This window comes from Paralichthys olivaceus, chromosome 10, assembly GCF_024713975.1.
Source record: "Paralichthys olivaceus isolate ysfri-2021 chromosome 10, ASM2471397v2, whole genome shotgun sequence".
In the NCBI taxonomy this organism is placed as follows: domain Eukaryota; kingdom Metazoa; phylum Chordata; class Actinopteri; order Pleuronectiformes; family Paralichthyidae; genus Paralichthys; species Paralichthys olivaceus.
In genome coordinates this window covers 14,668,988-14,684,721 of record NC_091102.1, presented here as the reverse complement: position 1 = coordinate 14,684,721, position 15,734 = coordinate 14,668,988, and the positions used below count along the sequence as shown (strand labels likewise).

Genomic DNA, 15,734 nt, shown 5'->3' with positions numbered 1-15,734 from the left:
CTATTTTAATACTTCAATTCTCCACTCTTCTTGTGTTTTCACACAACATTGTCATTGTTAAAGCTTTCAGATGGAAACAACTCATCACACTTTGTCATGCTGTTCGTGGTTCAATAAGGGGATTGTCGGGCCTTGGCGGAGGTTTGCTTTCTACTGAGTGCCATTCTAGTTTTCCATTTTACTACAAATAACAGTTTATACTATGTTGTTCATTTTTATATATTTGGGTGTTGTTCCTATCATTCAAACAATCTGTCGACTTATGTGTATTTCTGTACCATATATTTTTTTTTAAGTCTGCACTGGTTTACTCAAATGCCACTTAAACAAAAATGATTGCAGTCCGCTGGTTATTTGGAAATGAAATCCTTGGCTGTCTGGGATTGAAGGGTACATGATTATATATGAAGTAGCAGAACTGGCAAAAAAACACTGGTACTGCCCATTAAAGGGTAAACTCATACAGAAGAGGCTGAAAACTAAAATGGTACAATCAACAAATGGTACCTGGAGAAACTTAACATCTCATTAGGATTTAGAAATCACAGCTTTCAGTGACAGTGCTGGTGTTTCTTTTTTTGCATTTGTGTGTTTTCCTGTCATTCCAACTTGTTTTTCTGCATGATGTAAAAATCTATTAATAGACTCTTCATTCATCGGAAACTGATTTTTTTTAGTTTAGGGTTTTTTAGTTATAGTATAGATATAAAAATGAAAATAAACTAAAATATTTGAAAGAATTTCGACCATGCATGTATAATTTGTAGTTATGTAGTTAACAATAAATAACTGGTACTGACCTTTAAAGGGTAAACTAAAATGAGAGGCTCAAAAGACAAATACTATAAACAAATAGTACCTGAAGAAACTTTATTCCTTATAAAAGCCATAAACCCTTTACAGAGTCTCTTTACAATGACAAAGAAGGAAACAGAGATGAGTATACAAACAGTACATGTGGTGTTTTGAAACTGCACTCAAAATCTGTTCAAACAGTTTCCACTCATAACCACAGAAGACTATAGGAAGATAGAGGAGGAGAATGATTTACAAAAACAAGTAGTGACTTGAACATGTTGGATTCATGCAAGAATGAACACATTTTTGTATTTGTTTTGGCAATGAGAGAGAGACAACGTAAATATGAGGTGTCTTTATCACTCAAAGCCTGAAGCTGAAATTAAATCAGTTTATAGAGGAATCTGCTTTAGCTCTAAAGAGGAGAAAACGTCTCTTGGATCACAGTGTACATAATTGTGTGTGTGTGTGTGTGTGTGTGTGTGTGTGTGTGTGTGTGTGTGTGTGTGTGTGTGTGTGTGTGTGTGTGACTGAGGCAGCTTCAAATAACAAATGACACTAACTGCACAGCAGCTGAAAGAGATGAGCGACTGCAGGACCAGTGCCATCCTACAATCACTGTGTAAATCCCAAGTCCAATATAAGATACACAATCAGACACCAAGCATCAACCGAGAAGCCAAAAAGAAAAAAAAACGTGATTACTCAGTAGCATCAAACAACTGATTCAAAACTCTTTGATATGCAAGTTTTTCATTAGATCAAATTTGTGTTTGCTTAAGTTGTGTCTCACAATCTGTACAACATTGCAACTTCAGCGGCGCTAATTAGATGCTAGCCAGTTTGCCATCAGATCAATCTGTCTCATCATCTTATGCAAATAAGGTGTTATCATCGCCTGAAGGCATCAGTGTCTGTCACACGCTTCACGTGAACATCTGTCATATGCATAGATTTAAATAAACAATTATATAGTTGACCAGTTTGTTTTCTTTACATGGAGACAGTATGCCCAACTTAGATAACCCAGCATGAAAATAACAGTCTTTAGACCCTCAAAATAACTTAGTTAGCAGGTAATTGGGGAAATCTGGGGATTTGCTTATTGAACCATCTTTTAATCACCATACACCATCCATCTAATCATGTAGAAGCTGATATCTGACTAACTCAAGTTCGACCAAGATGTCAAATGGAAAAAGCTAAATATTAAGCATATAGACTGTAGCCCTTTACAAAAGACAGAGGTGGCAAACAACAGTGTGGGTGGTTCTTCAGGTCAAGCATCTATTATTAGTCCATCTTCAGAACGAGGCCAGTCGGATGTCAGAATAAATATAATTTTAAATAGATCAGATATTCTGCCTTCATGATCTGTAAGGCAACCTGTCGAAGAATGTGAGAATATGTTTGTGTGTGTGTGTTAGTGTGCGCCCTCTGTTACACCTGTACCATTTAAATCATGACAAAACCAATATGTCTGACAGTCTGTATCCATCTGTGTTAATGTTGCACAGGTTTATGATGTGAACATTAAAACAAAGACAACGATTAGTCCACTCCCAGGGCTCGGAGCTGTCGCTCGATCTCGTCGTCAGAGATGGTGGCTTGTTTGGCAGAGGCGGCGCTGGGGAGGCTCTTTCCTGCAGCTGGAGCTCTCACCATCTGGAAAACGCACAGGGGCAAAAAAACAGACACTCAAAGTTATTACACACAGTATCACAAAGGCTGGTGCTTGTTTTAAGTTTAGGCTGCTGTGTACAGCAGTTTATTTTATCTTCTTTTATTTTCCCAGACCTCAATTTAATCTTAATTAACCTCTACTTTAAAAGAGGTTTGTTAGTTAATAGTCAAATATTTTCAAAAGGATGTAATTAAATTCAAATTATAATAAATGACCTTTGAATCAGCTTAAAAAAAACTGGAGATGTTTCTCTGCGTTTGTCCTTTTCTACACTTAAAAACATGATATACTGAAGGATTATGAAAAAAATATGACCAAATTACAGACTTTCATTCCTTCCCTAAAAAAATCATAACAGCAAATACTCCCAAGCTGTATTAAAGACTAAATAGTGCCATTATACACAATGGTGTTTATTATGTTTAAAGTAAAGATAAAGACCATTTACTCATCTCGACATATGCTCAACACATGGTTACGTATTTGCTGATGCTAGTTTCTTCCAAACTACTTCAGTTTATGGGTCTTGAAACTTCTTTCTCGCTTCAGGGTTGGTTGAGAAAACCTTTAGTCTCTTGTTTTTCTTAGAAAGAACATGATCTGCTCAGTATTTTATTGAGATTTAGCAGGAAATGATCAACCCCCTTCCCCCTCGCTCCCCAAAAGCAAAAAAACAGTTTAACAGGTTTTTCCTGAAACCTGCCCGTTTGTTCACTCCAGCTGTGTGGGCTCCTTTTATTGCACAATTTGTGGGTTTGTGTTGTGTTTTGAGAGGTAATAACTCATGGAGACCCCAGGGGGAGCCAGACACACAACAGATGGCAGGCCTGGCAGTTTACAAGGACTGCAGTGCTCAGAGCTAAAGAAGCTGAAGGCTATAGCCCCACCATGTGGCAGCTGTAATACAATAACACTCAGTAAAAGACTTCATGTTGCTACACTCCATTAACACATGTTACACGTGTAATAAAATGCTATATAGTAAAATGCTTCTCACTTTAACGCTGCTCACTATTGACTGTGTGCTTTAAACTATTTTCTAAATTAGTAGTATTAATTAATTAGTACAGTATTAAGGCCATATGAGGTCAGTGGTAGTTTGTGTCTCTCATTTTGAATTTCTTACCTTTCCTGAGATCTCAATGCCGATCTCATCCAGAACCTGGTTGACAATGTCCTGAGATTCTTCCTCATCCCCAGATCCATCAAAGATCTCATCCAAAGTGTCGTTGACTGGACAGAAGGAGGACGGAAAAGATGAGGACAGACATGTCAATTAAATGCAAGTCAGACACATTGATTTTCAGACACTGGCTGGACTTTAGAGTGAGATAGTTGTTGACAAGTTTGCATTCAAACCTGCACATAGGGCTGTGTGATATGATCAAAATCTCATATCCAGATAACAATAGATACCGGTACTTGTAACTACTGTTTCTCAACAGTGTAAACCAGCACCATGTCTTTGCAGATGTAAGCTGCAACAGACGCTGTTATCTCCCATCTTAATGATTCTTTGCCATATGGTGAGCCATGGGCAAAGGCCTCTGTCCAAAACTCCAGAATGTCTGAGTCTGGAGTTTGTTTTGAGCTCTCCACTGTTCTTCTGTGCCTCATCTGTAGACCCTCTGTGCTGTTTCACATGATTCTGGTGTAGGTGGTAAAAGACGTTAGATGATGTTTTTCTATCACCATCTAATAGACATATATATCATCATATTGCATTAGTACATATACATGTATGTATTTGTGGATGCTCATGTGTGGGCATTTAAACTTCAAATTTAAAAGCTGTTGTATCTTTAAAACCTATAGTTTTATATTTCTCTTTACCTAACAAACACAAATTGAAACATCCCTCCCTCTCGTCGCATTCATCATCACCCTAACAAGTTTTGGAAAGCTCCTAGATACTACAACTCTTTGTGTCTGTCATGTGTGTATAATGAATCCTTACTCATGTCCTCCGTCATGCCCATCTTCATGTTCTCCTTCTGGAAATCCTGCATAGTCTGAAGGGTCTTCTGGGGATCCATCTTTTTATTCACTGCTTGCATTGTCTGTTCACATGATAAAAGAAGGTTAGAGAATGAATCAATAAAGAACTGTTGAAGAGATTTTGCAAGTGAGTAAAACCTCAGAGGGTTCTCAACTGGGTGTATGAAACACAAGACAGTGCAACAGTCTTTGCTCTCCATCATAGGAGTGTGATGATATTTTTGAAAAATGGTTGTCTACTAAAAAGTCTGGATACCCGACACGAGGGGAAGTGACGGGTCGGACTGTGTTTTGAAAAATTTGGAAATGATGCTCAGGTTGGGTTTGGTTAAGTTTGTGGGTCTATCGAATTGTTTCTGTTTTACACAGCATGTACTTGTAATCAGGGAAAACATCGGGCTTGGATCGGGTTTTGAAACAAAAAACAGAACGCCTGGTCAGGTTCGGGTCAGGCTCAGTAAGTTTTCTGTTCAACTCGAACAGAGAATTTTGGCGTGAGCTATACTCTGATCCACTAATTGATTTGATCCCTGGCTCCTCCAGCCCACATTTCCCCTGATGGCTCTGCCATTAGTGTATGAATGTGAGGTATGAGTAGAGAAGATCTATTTACAGAAGCACTATATGAATGTGTATTTGTTTGAGTGTGTTGCAGTGTAAAGCACTTGTGAGTGAAACATTAAGACATATAAAATGCAGTCCATATAAAATTAAGGGAAGTTGAAATTCTTTACTGATGTATAGTTTATAATTTGTTGAGAACAAAATTACGTAACAACGGTCAATGGAAACCAAATCATCAAACCATTGAGGGCTGGATTCAAAACCACACTGACAATCAAAGTTAAAAATTGAAATCACAGGCTGATCCAACTTGCACAAATTTCATCACAGCAACTCATCATGTGACTCAGTAGTGTGTATGGCCTCCACTGACTGGGTGTTATACTGTGACTTCCAGATTCTGCATGTCTCACAAATAAGTACAATATTAGCTCTTTTGAAAAAGGGCTCTATAAAAACTACTCTGCATATATTGGCACATTGAGATATTAGAAATACTACAACAACTCAGACTCACTCACAAACTATGCATCGTCTTCCCTCCTGTAAAGATCAGCACAAACATGTCCTAGTTTCACCTCTGAGCCAGACACATAGGATACATGTCCCCGTCTCCTCTTTTCTGTTGTTGTGCAAATCATGCTAACACACAGAGCTTCCTGTGCGGAATGTGGAAAATGCTGCACTATCCACTGAAAATAACTGAATGGATGCTGCCGTTCTTTCCTAAGAAAAGCACATTCATCAGTATATTAACAAATATCACAAATGTCTGACATTGAACAATTAACACATTGTCTCTCTCACAAATACACACGCCTGATCACACCCCATTAAACTGATGCCTAATTATATTTGACCTGTATGTGTTTGCTAGGTCTGACTGTACAGTAACATCGCTCGAGGCCAATTACTACCTTTCACACTTCATTAGCAACACTGTTACAGGACTCACAGAACAGACCCCACATTAATACTTTAATTACAACACTGAAATATTGATATGAGTAAACACGGAAACTAGTTAATGTTCAAAAGTGAAACACACTTAATTTGTGAAGTAAATATAATTAACGTCAAATTTAGAGATAGCCATTTCAGTATGAATCAAAGTTTTAATTAATATATCTAATAGTAAGAGTTTTAGTAAGCAAGATTAATAATCACCAAAGAAGTAAACTCAGCAGGTTGTTTGATTTCATGTTAATGATTATTACTTCTTATATTAGTGCAGCCTTTACTTCCTACACACTGGTGTAAACTCAACACGTATTGAATATTTTAAAACCTTAGCTAAATAGGGTCTAAAATTTGTACCTTGGCTGTGGTGGACATGGCACCGGCCATCTTCATTTGAGAGTTCATGACCTTCGTCTGCGTTGTCATGGAGGTGACCTTAGAGCTGACGGCGTACGTTCGGTTTTTCTGCTTCCTTAGCTGGACGAGCTGCTTGGCGAGGATCTTACACGCCTCCCTGTTCCCACTCTTTGCCATTTTCTTGATCTCTGCCTCCTGGAGTAGGAAAAATTAGGATGTGAGCAGTACGTACATTTTCCTTACACATTATGCCTCAATTTTCCCTGCTTACAAACAATTTTAGGAATGTATAGGTGAACATTTTGCAAATAAGTGAGACTATGCACAAACTGTGAATGAAACATTTTAAGAATGGAGATCATTTAGTGTGTCAGAAAACAAGAGAGGTTCAGATGCGACTAATTGAAAATATCTTTTGTTATTGGGAACAAATCCACTGAGGCTATTAAGGGAAATGAGTCTCCTGGTTTCATGGGTAAGTGAGTAATCTGCCAATCAGCCATTTTGAGATAATGTTTATGTGTACACACAAGTAAATTAGGAACAATAGTGGATTAAGGACTAACCCCACAGGGATGTCGAAGTGCAGATGTAAAGTAATGTGAAAGAATTCTTTGATGTCAACAATTTTCCACCGTTTTCACCCAAATGACACGCTGAGACTTTGGAGAAATTGAATGGATGAAGGACGGAGCTTTTTTACACATTCATTACTGGGCAGAGAAGCTTCTATTTTTAGAAACGTATCAATCCATACTGACTCGCGTCTTCTTCCTACACAATTAAAATGTTTTTTTGTCCACACATCAATCAGAAGGTCTTCCTCTTATACATTAGAAACACAGAAATAAGTAAGCATGCACACACACTATATCTGCAATATTCCCTCAAGACTAATGTGTTTGCAAACATAGACAAAGTAAACACAGTTGTCCGGATCAAATGTTACTCACTTGCGAGCAAATACAAGCTTTTAGCTTAAGTAAACATAAGAACACACACTAATGCCCACAAGGATCCCATGTGTGGGCATGAATTTGTGCAATCATCCCAAGAGAAAAAGAATGGAGCTCCAGGTTACAGTAAGTTAGCCAGGCCTCTGAGCACCGCTTCATACAGCTCCAGCATGTTTTGCTTATTTCTCTTTAGCGTGTGTGTGCGCTGAAAGCATCCTTTTTAACAAATGACAATTAATTATTAATGTCTGATACTGCAAAAGCAATAGACATTCTGGCTCTCTTGCACCGACATCCACGCACACACACAAACACACACTCAGGTGTGTGCACAGAATAGGTGCATTAGTCTCAGTCTGTATTTAGCTGCTTGCAGAGAGAAAAAAAATCTGATTAATGCTACGGAGAGAAAAACTTTGAGCTGTGTGAGAAAAAACACACACTGACAATAATACTGTCAACGGAAAATGCATTATGAATGCATTAGTAAGAAAAAGGCAGAGATGAGAGCAGTGGGACTGCTGCTGATGTGAAGCTTATGATGCCTTATTTACTCCCCCGTCAGAGGAGGGGGGAGGAGGTGGAGATAAATGATGGATAGAGAGTGCTCTCCGAGACATGTAGGAATGCAGCAAACAACTGGATGGCTGTTAGGCTTTGCCTGGTAGTAACACGGAAACCAAAAAAAGGGTCAAAATGCTGATGATTACTCTGAACACATCTTTTCACTCCGTCATTTTGTTTGAAAGCAAGATTACACAAAACTACTGAATAGATTTCCACGAAACTTGGTGAAAGGATGCAGTATGGATTAGGGAAGAACCCATTATATACTCAAGAATTGTTTTCACAATATTCACACTGTTTTTCCCAGAGAACAATTAATCGATCTAGATGAAAATATGATCATAAATATTTAGATAACTGATAACAACGAGTGTGTGTAATTCAGTGCAGCTTGATTGTATTTAAGGGGACTGTTGGGCTTTGGCAGACAAGTTTTTAATATATTTTCTGCACATTCTTAAATTTACCAAAAATCACTTACACAACAACAATAAAGAAAACAAACTAATTGTTGAGCATCATTAAGTAATTAAACACATGCAGAGGAAATGTACATTTAAATTCAATCATAGATTTTAAACATTTTGCTTGGTTAGAAAAGTGCATGAAATGTAGACATTCAAGACATACCTGCTTCTTTTTTCTTTTCCACTTACTTCCTAATTTAGTAAATCCTATTGAAAAGATGTTGAAAATAACCCTGACTATAGAAATACTTAGATCCTCTGGGATAATCTCTGCTCCATGTCATTATTATACTGTATATGCATGTGAATGTGTGTGCGTGTACGTGGGCATGAGCTCACTGAAAGCGTGCATGGCTGGGGGTCAATAGTCAGTCATGATTGTGCTAAACTGCAAATACACAGCAGGTCATTTCCATTTCCTAGCAAAATTATCTTTTATTCACAACGTGCAAAAAAGCTTAGAAAAAATAGACTAATTAGCAGAGAGTATTAATGAGGAATAAAAAATGTGGTTCCCCAGGGAGGTAATTATGTCCTGTATGATATTTACTTATTACAACAGAGGGGAGAGGACACTGCTGGTTTCTTTCATCTTTCAGATAAGGGAAATGTGTGCGTCTGCGAATAAAGCCTTATCGTGTGACAGCGTATAAGTGCATGTGTGTGGGAGAGGGAGGTCTTACTTGCCTGAAGCAAAGCCCCTGCCCCTGCACCAGTTTTATCTTGTATTTTCATTTACACCCATTAGCCAATCCGGTTCCATTGCAGATTGGAGGAAATGGATGTAGCGCATGTGTGTCAGGAGAGCAGAGCACTTTTAATAAAGAGTTGACGCAATATGTAGAAATATATGGAAGATAACTCTCTGTTTGTGTGTGTGTGTGTGTGTGTGTGTGTGTGTGAGGGGATATGCTACCTCTGGGCACAATTTTTCATACTAACTACCAGTTAATTTAGGACAACTTGCCCCAATTGGGAGTCAACAGCCATGTCTCAAAGTCTATGTTAAAGTGATGCATGCGTGTGTGTGTGTGTGTATCCCACCATTTGTTTCTCTTGTTTCTCCAGCGCTGCTCTGTCTCTGGTGATCTGTCTCTGGGTGCCACGCAACTCTCTCGACTGTTCCTTGATGATGTCTTTGGAGGGAGAAGACTTTGTAAAATTTGCAAAACTTGTACATTTATGTCAACATTTTTCTCTACACCAAAAATACAAATACACACTGTATTTTGACAAGAAAGTCGCAGTTGAAACACTTAAACCTCTGCCTTTGTGTTGAGTAAAAACATTAATCCAGCTATGTGGAGTGATGGTAAGACAATTCCGTCTAAAATTTGGCATCTCACATGACTTGCATAGCCCAAATAATGAGAAGCTGACAGCTGAACAGAGAGCACATATTAAGACCAGCTGGAAGAATGTGGAATGCCACCCTTTATTCTGAGTGGTTTTAAGAGCAAACTACCCTCTACACTTTTTTTTTTATTTCTTTATGTTGAGGCATTTCCAACGAGCTACATTAGTAGTGTTGAAAGTTGGACTGTTGAAGATGACAGAAGTTTTCAGCGTGAATGTCTCTACATTTCCTTTTGCAATGCGGTTAGAGAGGGCAGGGTCTAGTTCAGCTGTGTGATAGAAATGTAAAACATCTATTCAGCGAGTGTTTTTGAGTGTGTGCCCACATGCACACAAAATACCACAGGGTTAATAAGCAGCACGTTGAGAGTGCGCTCTGACAACTGTGGAAGTGCTCGGACGACTCAACACTGAGTCAGCTCTGAACCACCCACTCAAACACAAAGTAGCATCACGTGAGATAAAGTATGACCATAAAGTCACACACACAGATTGCCCCACACACCTTCAGGACATCAAGAGAAAAAATACAGCTGCAGTTAAGTCATTTTTAAAACTTTAACACAAAAATACAGCTTCTCTTTAGCCATTAAATAAAAAGATAAAATAGAATACAGAAATACAGAAATAAACAAATGAATCAAGCCAGGTAAAGTCAGTTTTATCTATATACCTCAAAATTATAAATAATATTAAAATAGTGTAAAATATAAAAATACTAAAAACAGTATAAAATATATTTTTAAATGGTTAAATTGTGCACAGTATTTATCACCCTCTATCCTTTGACTCTCACTTCAAATAATAGGAACTAACCCCCCCAAAAACTTCTAAGGTGGGGAAAAAAAAGAATAAACCTCAGAAAGACCGACAGAGGAGGGATCTCCCTCAGGATGGACAGACACTAGATGTGTTAATAAATCCGGAAAATGCACAGAGTTAACTGTTATGTTGGAAAAAAGAAATACAAATTAAATGACTGATTAACATATTTCTAACTGATTCAGCTCCATTTATAAGCTGCTATATAATAGAAAATATTCTTTATGGAATAAAAAAAGCAACCATTGGCAAAAAAGAATCCAATCATCAACTTGGTCAAGACACGTCAGTGCGTTGGACCACTTGCGAGAACGATACTCTTGTACGTATAAGGTGACGTGCCACCAACGTCTCAAAGTGGGTGGGATATCGCCCTACAAATATGTGCGATCTAACCAACCCCCCCCTCTCCATTCACCAAATATCAAGAAACCACTTCAACCAACTCAACGAAGGCAACTGTGGGAAAAAAATACCACGTCCAGAGAGCGCGGGATGAGAGAAATTAAGGAGCATGAGAGGATGGAGACTACGAAGTGTCAAAGCTGAGGAGACTTGGCAGTGGCTTGGCGTGGAGGGGGAGATAACACAGCACAGTGAGTACAGTATGCAGATGATCGACGTGAGTGAAACTGGGAGGACAATGATGGGAGGAGTGCGAGGAGGCTGCGGTGTGAAAGATTTGCCTTTACCTACAGATCCTATTATTACATCCGCCAATAATATACTTTGATATTGAGTGTTTATGAATCATCCACATAAATGAGTTCAAGTGGGGCCCAGAGGAGGTGAAGTTCACCCTGTCCTCCATGTGGAACTCCAGCCCTATGATGACTGTAATCAGTGTTGGAAAGAGAATAATTGATTCATTAAATTTGATAAAAGACAGGCGAGGGCTTTCCCTTTTTGACCTTGTGGGGCTGATTATTTAGCCTGGAGGAAAAACTCCTGAAATGTTTAGATTGAGAGGGTTTTTAGAAATGTGACACCTCCACATTACTGACTAAAATAGGCACATCCAACTATTAAGACAGCATGACAAACTTCCCCATAGCTTGACACGATTAGTTCACACCATTTGCGATTTAACTAAGTGGTATTTCTTCCACAACACAGCAAGGCAGTTGTTTTAGGGTTTAAAAAATGGACAGTAGTGAAGCTTATTTACAATATTTCTAAGAAAAAGCTGAGGAAGGAAGAGAAGGAAATGGGTTGATCCAAATCTATTGCAGATCATTGATAAAATATGAAGTTAAAACTAAAGTTACACCTGCTTATACCTCTTTAACAAGACGTATATAAAGATTTTACATACAATAAACGACAATAGGAGCTAATGCTTCACATTTCTGCTTAGTCACTGAAAACAATAACTTCACCTCAGCTCTAACGAAGCAAATAAACACATAGCTTCTTCCTACGTGTGGATTTAACGCTAAAAGAGCTAATGGAGCAACATTCCTGCTTGGACTAACACTGCAATCCACCATTATACAACAAGTTCATGTTCCCCTCAGCTCCATGTTGTAGTTTCCCTCTCAGCCCTGAGCAGTGACACTGAGGCACAACTGGTTGAACGGGTTTGAACGTGGAATGCTAATTTGAGATGGAACAACAGAACCGGGGCTAAAAACAAGTTAGCTAGCTTCATGTTCCCACACACAGCAAACTTACCGTCGACAGTCTTCTTCTTGAAAAGAGAGGCCATGTCTCCGCTTCGTGTCGACTTTAAACACTAAATGTAAACTCCCGTGTTGGTGACACCGTGTTGTTCCTGACGCTGTCGCCGCCGTTGAGCCGTCAGACCGGGACAGTGGCTCTCAGCTGCTCAGCCTCTGTTTCCTGGTTCTCTCTGGTTCCTGCTTCACCGCCGAGGCAGCGGCTCAGTGTGACGTCACGGCGGGACTCTCCGGCCCCCTTCATTGTGGCTCGTAAAAACAAGTCTCGCCTCAAGAGGAAATACTTCTCGTGTGTTTTTTTCATTATCACACAAAATGTCTATTTACTTGTCCTTGTTAAATATACAATGCCTGTGTGAAGTACGTGTGTGCATGTTTATTGATGATGGGGAGGTCTAACACGTTTGAAACAAAGCAAAAATATTTACAACAAAAGAAAACACATGTGCAGGTTATACAACATTTTGTTTAGTTGTACAACCAAAGAAATGCATTGCACAGGTATACTATATATATATATATATATTGAAATAATTGAAATAATATTGAAATGAAATGCCAGAATGTAATTAAAAATTTTAATTCAGACAATAACGACTTTGATTTTGTATGATACATTTTAATTACACAAATTTAAGATATGCACAAATTATCCCCAACTCCACTGAAGATTGAAGATTTTTTTAAGACCCTAAGGTTCAAAAAACTATATTCAATAATCTCTTTGAGTAGGGATAATATATTTCTATCTTCTTTTCACTATTTTGTCTTCTATTCTCATTGCTATTGTAATAGGTCTTGTTACTTAAATATCAAAATGTAAATTAAATTTAAATTGCATCTGCCTGTAAGTACAGAGTACACATCTGTTGTTTTGTAAATTTGTATTACCTTTATAAAGTGGATGGATGTCTGATAAATATCTTGTGTATTGCAATCTGTGGTTATGATATTTCAAACCAATTGAGGCTCTAATGGTCCATACAAGAAAAAATATTATAATGTAGTCATCAGCAAGTCATTGCTGTATACCCTGTAAAAATGAATACATGTAAATTTGTATCAATTAAATATAACAGAGACGTAAGTCCACTATTTTGAGTTATTAGTGTATCTTAAACATAAGTTGCAATATTTCTTACGGCCAGTGAATGCAGCATAAAGGCAAAAACCCAGTTGGAAAACTGTTCATTAGAAACAAATAATTATTTATTTATGATTAATGATGAGGTAAAGCATGTCAATGAAGTCATGTTGACACGTGTGGGGTCACATCACAGTTTGCATGAATTTTACTTCTCACATTTACATGATATTTGATAAAACTGATGTTTTAATTGGTTTTCCCTTTGTTCCTTTTCGTCTTTCAAGTAGATTTTTGTGCCTGTGTGCATGTGTTAGCAGCAGATACAATGGGCGCCGCACACAAATATGTAAACTATCATGAGAAAACAATTCGCAGAGGGAAACACTGCCTATAAAATCATCCCCATGGCTTCTCAAAGCATCATAAATTCTGTTCTCAATTTTATTCCTTGCCTGTTTAACCCGACATGAGAGCGGCAGCTTGTATTCATATATTCCTATTGTTTTATTTCATATTGATGATGAGAGCAACTTTGTGTGGGGTGGTGGTGGGACTCCTGAACCATAACCAACTCAATTTGGTGCATGTGTGTGTCACATGTGGGGGTGGGGGTGGTGGGAGGCAATAGAGAAGATGATGGGTCTCAGCTCAGACATAGTGAAAGATGCCAAGTTAGGGATGGAGCAGAGTAGAGGAGAGGAGAGAGGGGTGACTTTCAGGAGGAGGAGAGGAGGATGGGTAGCCCTCAGCTCTTTTTCTCTATCTCCGAGGAGGTGTGTGTGTGTATGTGTGTGTGTGTGTGTGTTCACGTGCGCGCCCAGACTCTCGCCCGTATGCATCGGCATGTCGTCCTGAGGCGTTGTTCTTGTTAAGGTTATTAGGGAAGATGTCTGGCGCTAATCAGTGGAGGGCTACAGGGACCCCCACTAAACGGCCTCATCATCAGAGGACCCCAGTGGTGATAAATCCAGCCCCAAGCACCCAGAGGGCCTGTAGGTACAGAGCCTGTTATCTGTCTCTGTTTTCACTGGTACATTGTAACAACATGTAAATCAATACTCAGGTTAGGGTTAGGGCATTTTACTATATCTGATATGTGTATTGGAGTTTGAGCAATACATGGTAGAATTTATCAGGTAAAGATTTGTTATATATGTTTAAGGGGCTTCTCCAATCCAAGTAGCGACATATTTTGTATTAGTAAGTGCAATGCAGGAAAGTTAATGATATATTACAATAAAATTGTTAAGAAATCTTTCTCTATCACTGTCTCCGCTTCTTCCTCCACTTTCTGCAGCTATCAGTCTCTTCTTATTCTCCTCCTCTGTCTGTGATCTAGCCCGGGGCAAGCAGACGTGTTATGTTAGGGCACTAACTACAGAGTGTATGGACACACACACACACACACACACGCACAGAGTAGCAGAGAGAGCGAGACACTCAAGTGTGAAATGAGATCTCTGCACAATCAGTGGGAGTCACTGCCATAAAGCACTTCCAGCTTTTCAGCTCTAAGGTACCATTGAACAAATCGTACAAATCCTCGCACTAGATGATCGTAAAGTTGCTGTGTTCTGGTAACATGGGTGTTTTTTCTCTCCTCTTCACAGATGAACCCATTCATGGACATCAAAAACTGAGTGATGGGTCAACCTTCTTCTCTTCTTTTTTTTCTCTGAAAAGACATTTTTGCACCAAATAAAAATAAATAAAAAAAGAATTCTTCCTCACACAAACCAAACAATTGTGAGAGTTCCTTGTAATAAATTGTAATTTTGACACCTAAATTATTGTACCACATAAACTCTCACACAGGAACCACCTAATAACTTCTACTCCACTGTGTCCTGACAAACTGCAGCATCTCATTGGAAATGACGACTTTATATCCATAATAACGACAGACATCATTTTTACAGTAACACAGGGCCAATATCCTCCACACTCAAACCATGAATTCTTTTTTGTTATCTGTAACAGCATTTTTGACAAACCACCCTCAGGCCTCTGTAGGTTGTGTATCTCATTCCCATATTTATAAAGCATAAATCGATATAAGCTTCAACTGTGTGCTGCATTCTTCTCTGTGCCACTGACACATAAAGAGGCTGAAAAATGTTTGTATGCAAACGCAGAGCGACAAGGATCCGTGATGGGAGGCACGGGATTTCAACTACTCTCCTTTCTCTGTGATGGATGGATACTTCACTGCTGCCCAGATGGAGAGAGGTAGATGTGGGGAGGACACGAGCTGTATCAGGGGGATAATAGACAGAGGAAGATCGAGGGCAAAATCACAGGAAAGACGCAGGGGGAAAAAGAAAGAAGATAAGGGAGATGAGGGACAGTGAGTACAAAGTTTACAGGGTCACAGATCAATCATCTCTATCAAACTTCTAACTCCACAAATGTCTGTCTGTCTGTATATGTCTCACATAT

The 15,734-nt window shown here is 38.7% G+C and overlaps 1 protein-coding gene and 1 long non-coding RNA gene across 2 annotated transcripts; one reads left to right on the top strand and one right to left on the bottom strand.

The window, feature by feature from the left end:
• Positions 1-856: 856 nt before the first annotated feature.
• On the bottom strand, positions 857-12,453 carry chmp2ba (charged multivesicular body protein 2Ba). Its single transcript, XM_020090285.2, has 6 exons — positions 12,204-12,453; positions 9,396-9,487; positions 6,362-6,556; positions 4,440-4,542; positions 3,609-3,715; positions 857-2,463 (listed from the first exon to the last, which is right to left on the bottom strand). Exons 1-6 carry the CDS (start codon positions 12,235-12,237, stop codon positions 2,350-2,352), a joined length of 645 nt encoding a protein of 214 aa, XP_019945844.1. The 5' UTR covers positions 12,238-12,453; the 3' UTR covers positions 857-2,349.
• Positions 10,207-15,027, top strand: LOC138411914 (uncharacterized). Its single transcript, XR_011244403.1, has 2 exons — positions 10,207-11,125; positions 14,906-15,027. It is a non-coding gene; the product is annotated as an uncharacterized lncRNA (long non-coding RNA).
• The last annotated feature ends 707 nt before the right edge of the window (positions 15,028-15,734 follow it).

What these genes read in the sequence shown, in the direction of transcription:
- chmp2ba (XM_020090285.2), bottom strand. Translation starts at nt 12,237, where the DNA reads ATGGCCTCTCTTTTCAAGAAGAAGACTGTCGACG. An exon ending in CCATGTCCACCACAGCCAAG is followed by an intron (nt 4,543 to 6,361) that starts GTACAAATTTTA and finishes TCATGTGAACAG; the next exon opens with ACAATGCAAGCAGTGAATAA. An exon ending in GGGCATGACGGAGGACATGA is followed by an intron (nt 3,716 to 4,439) that starts GTAAGGATTCAT and finishes CCTTCTGTCCAG; the next exon opens with TCAACGACACTTTGGATGAG.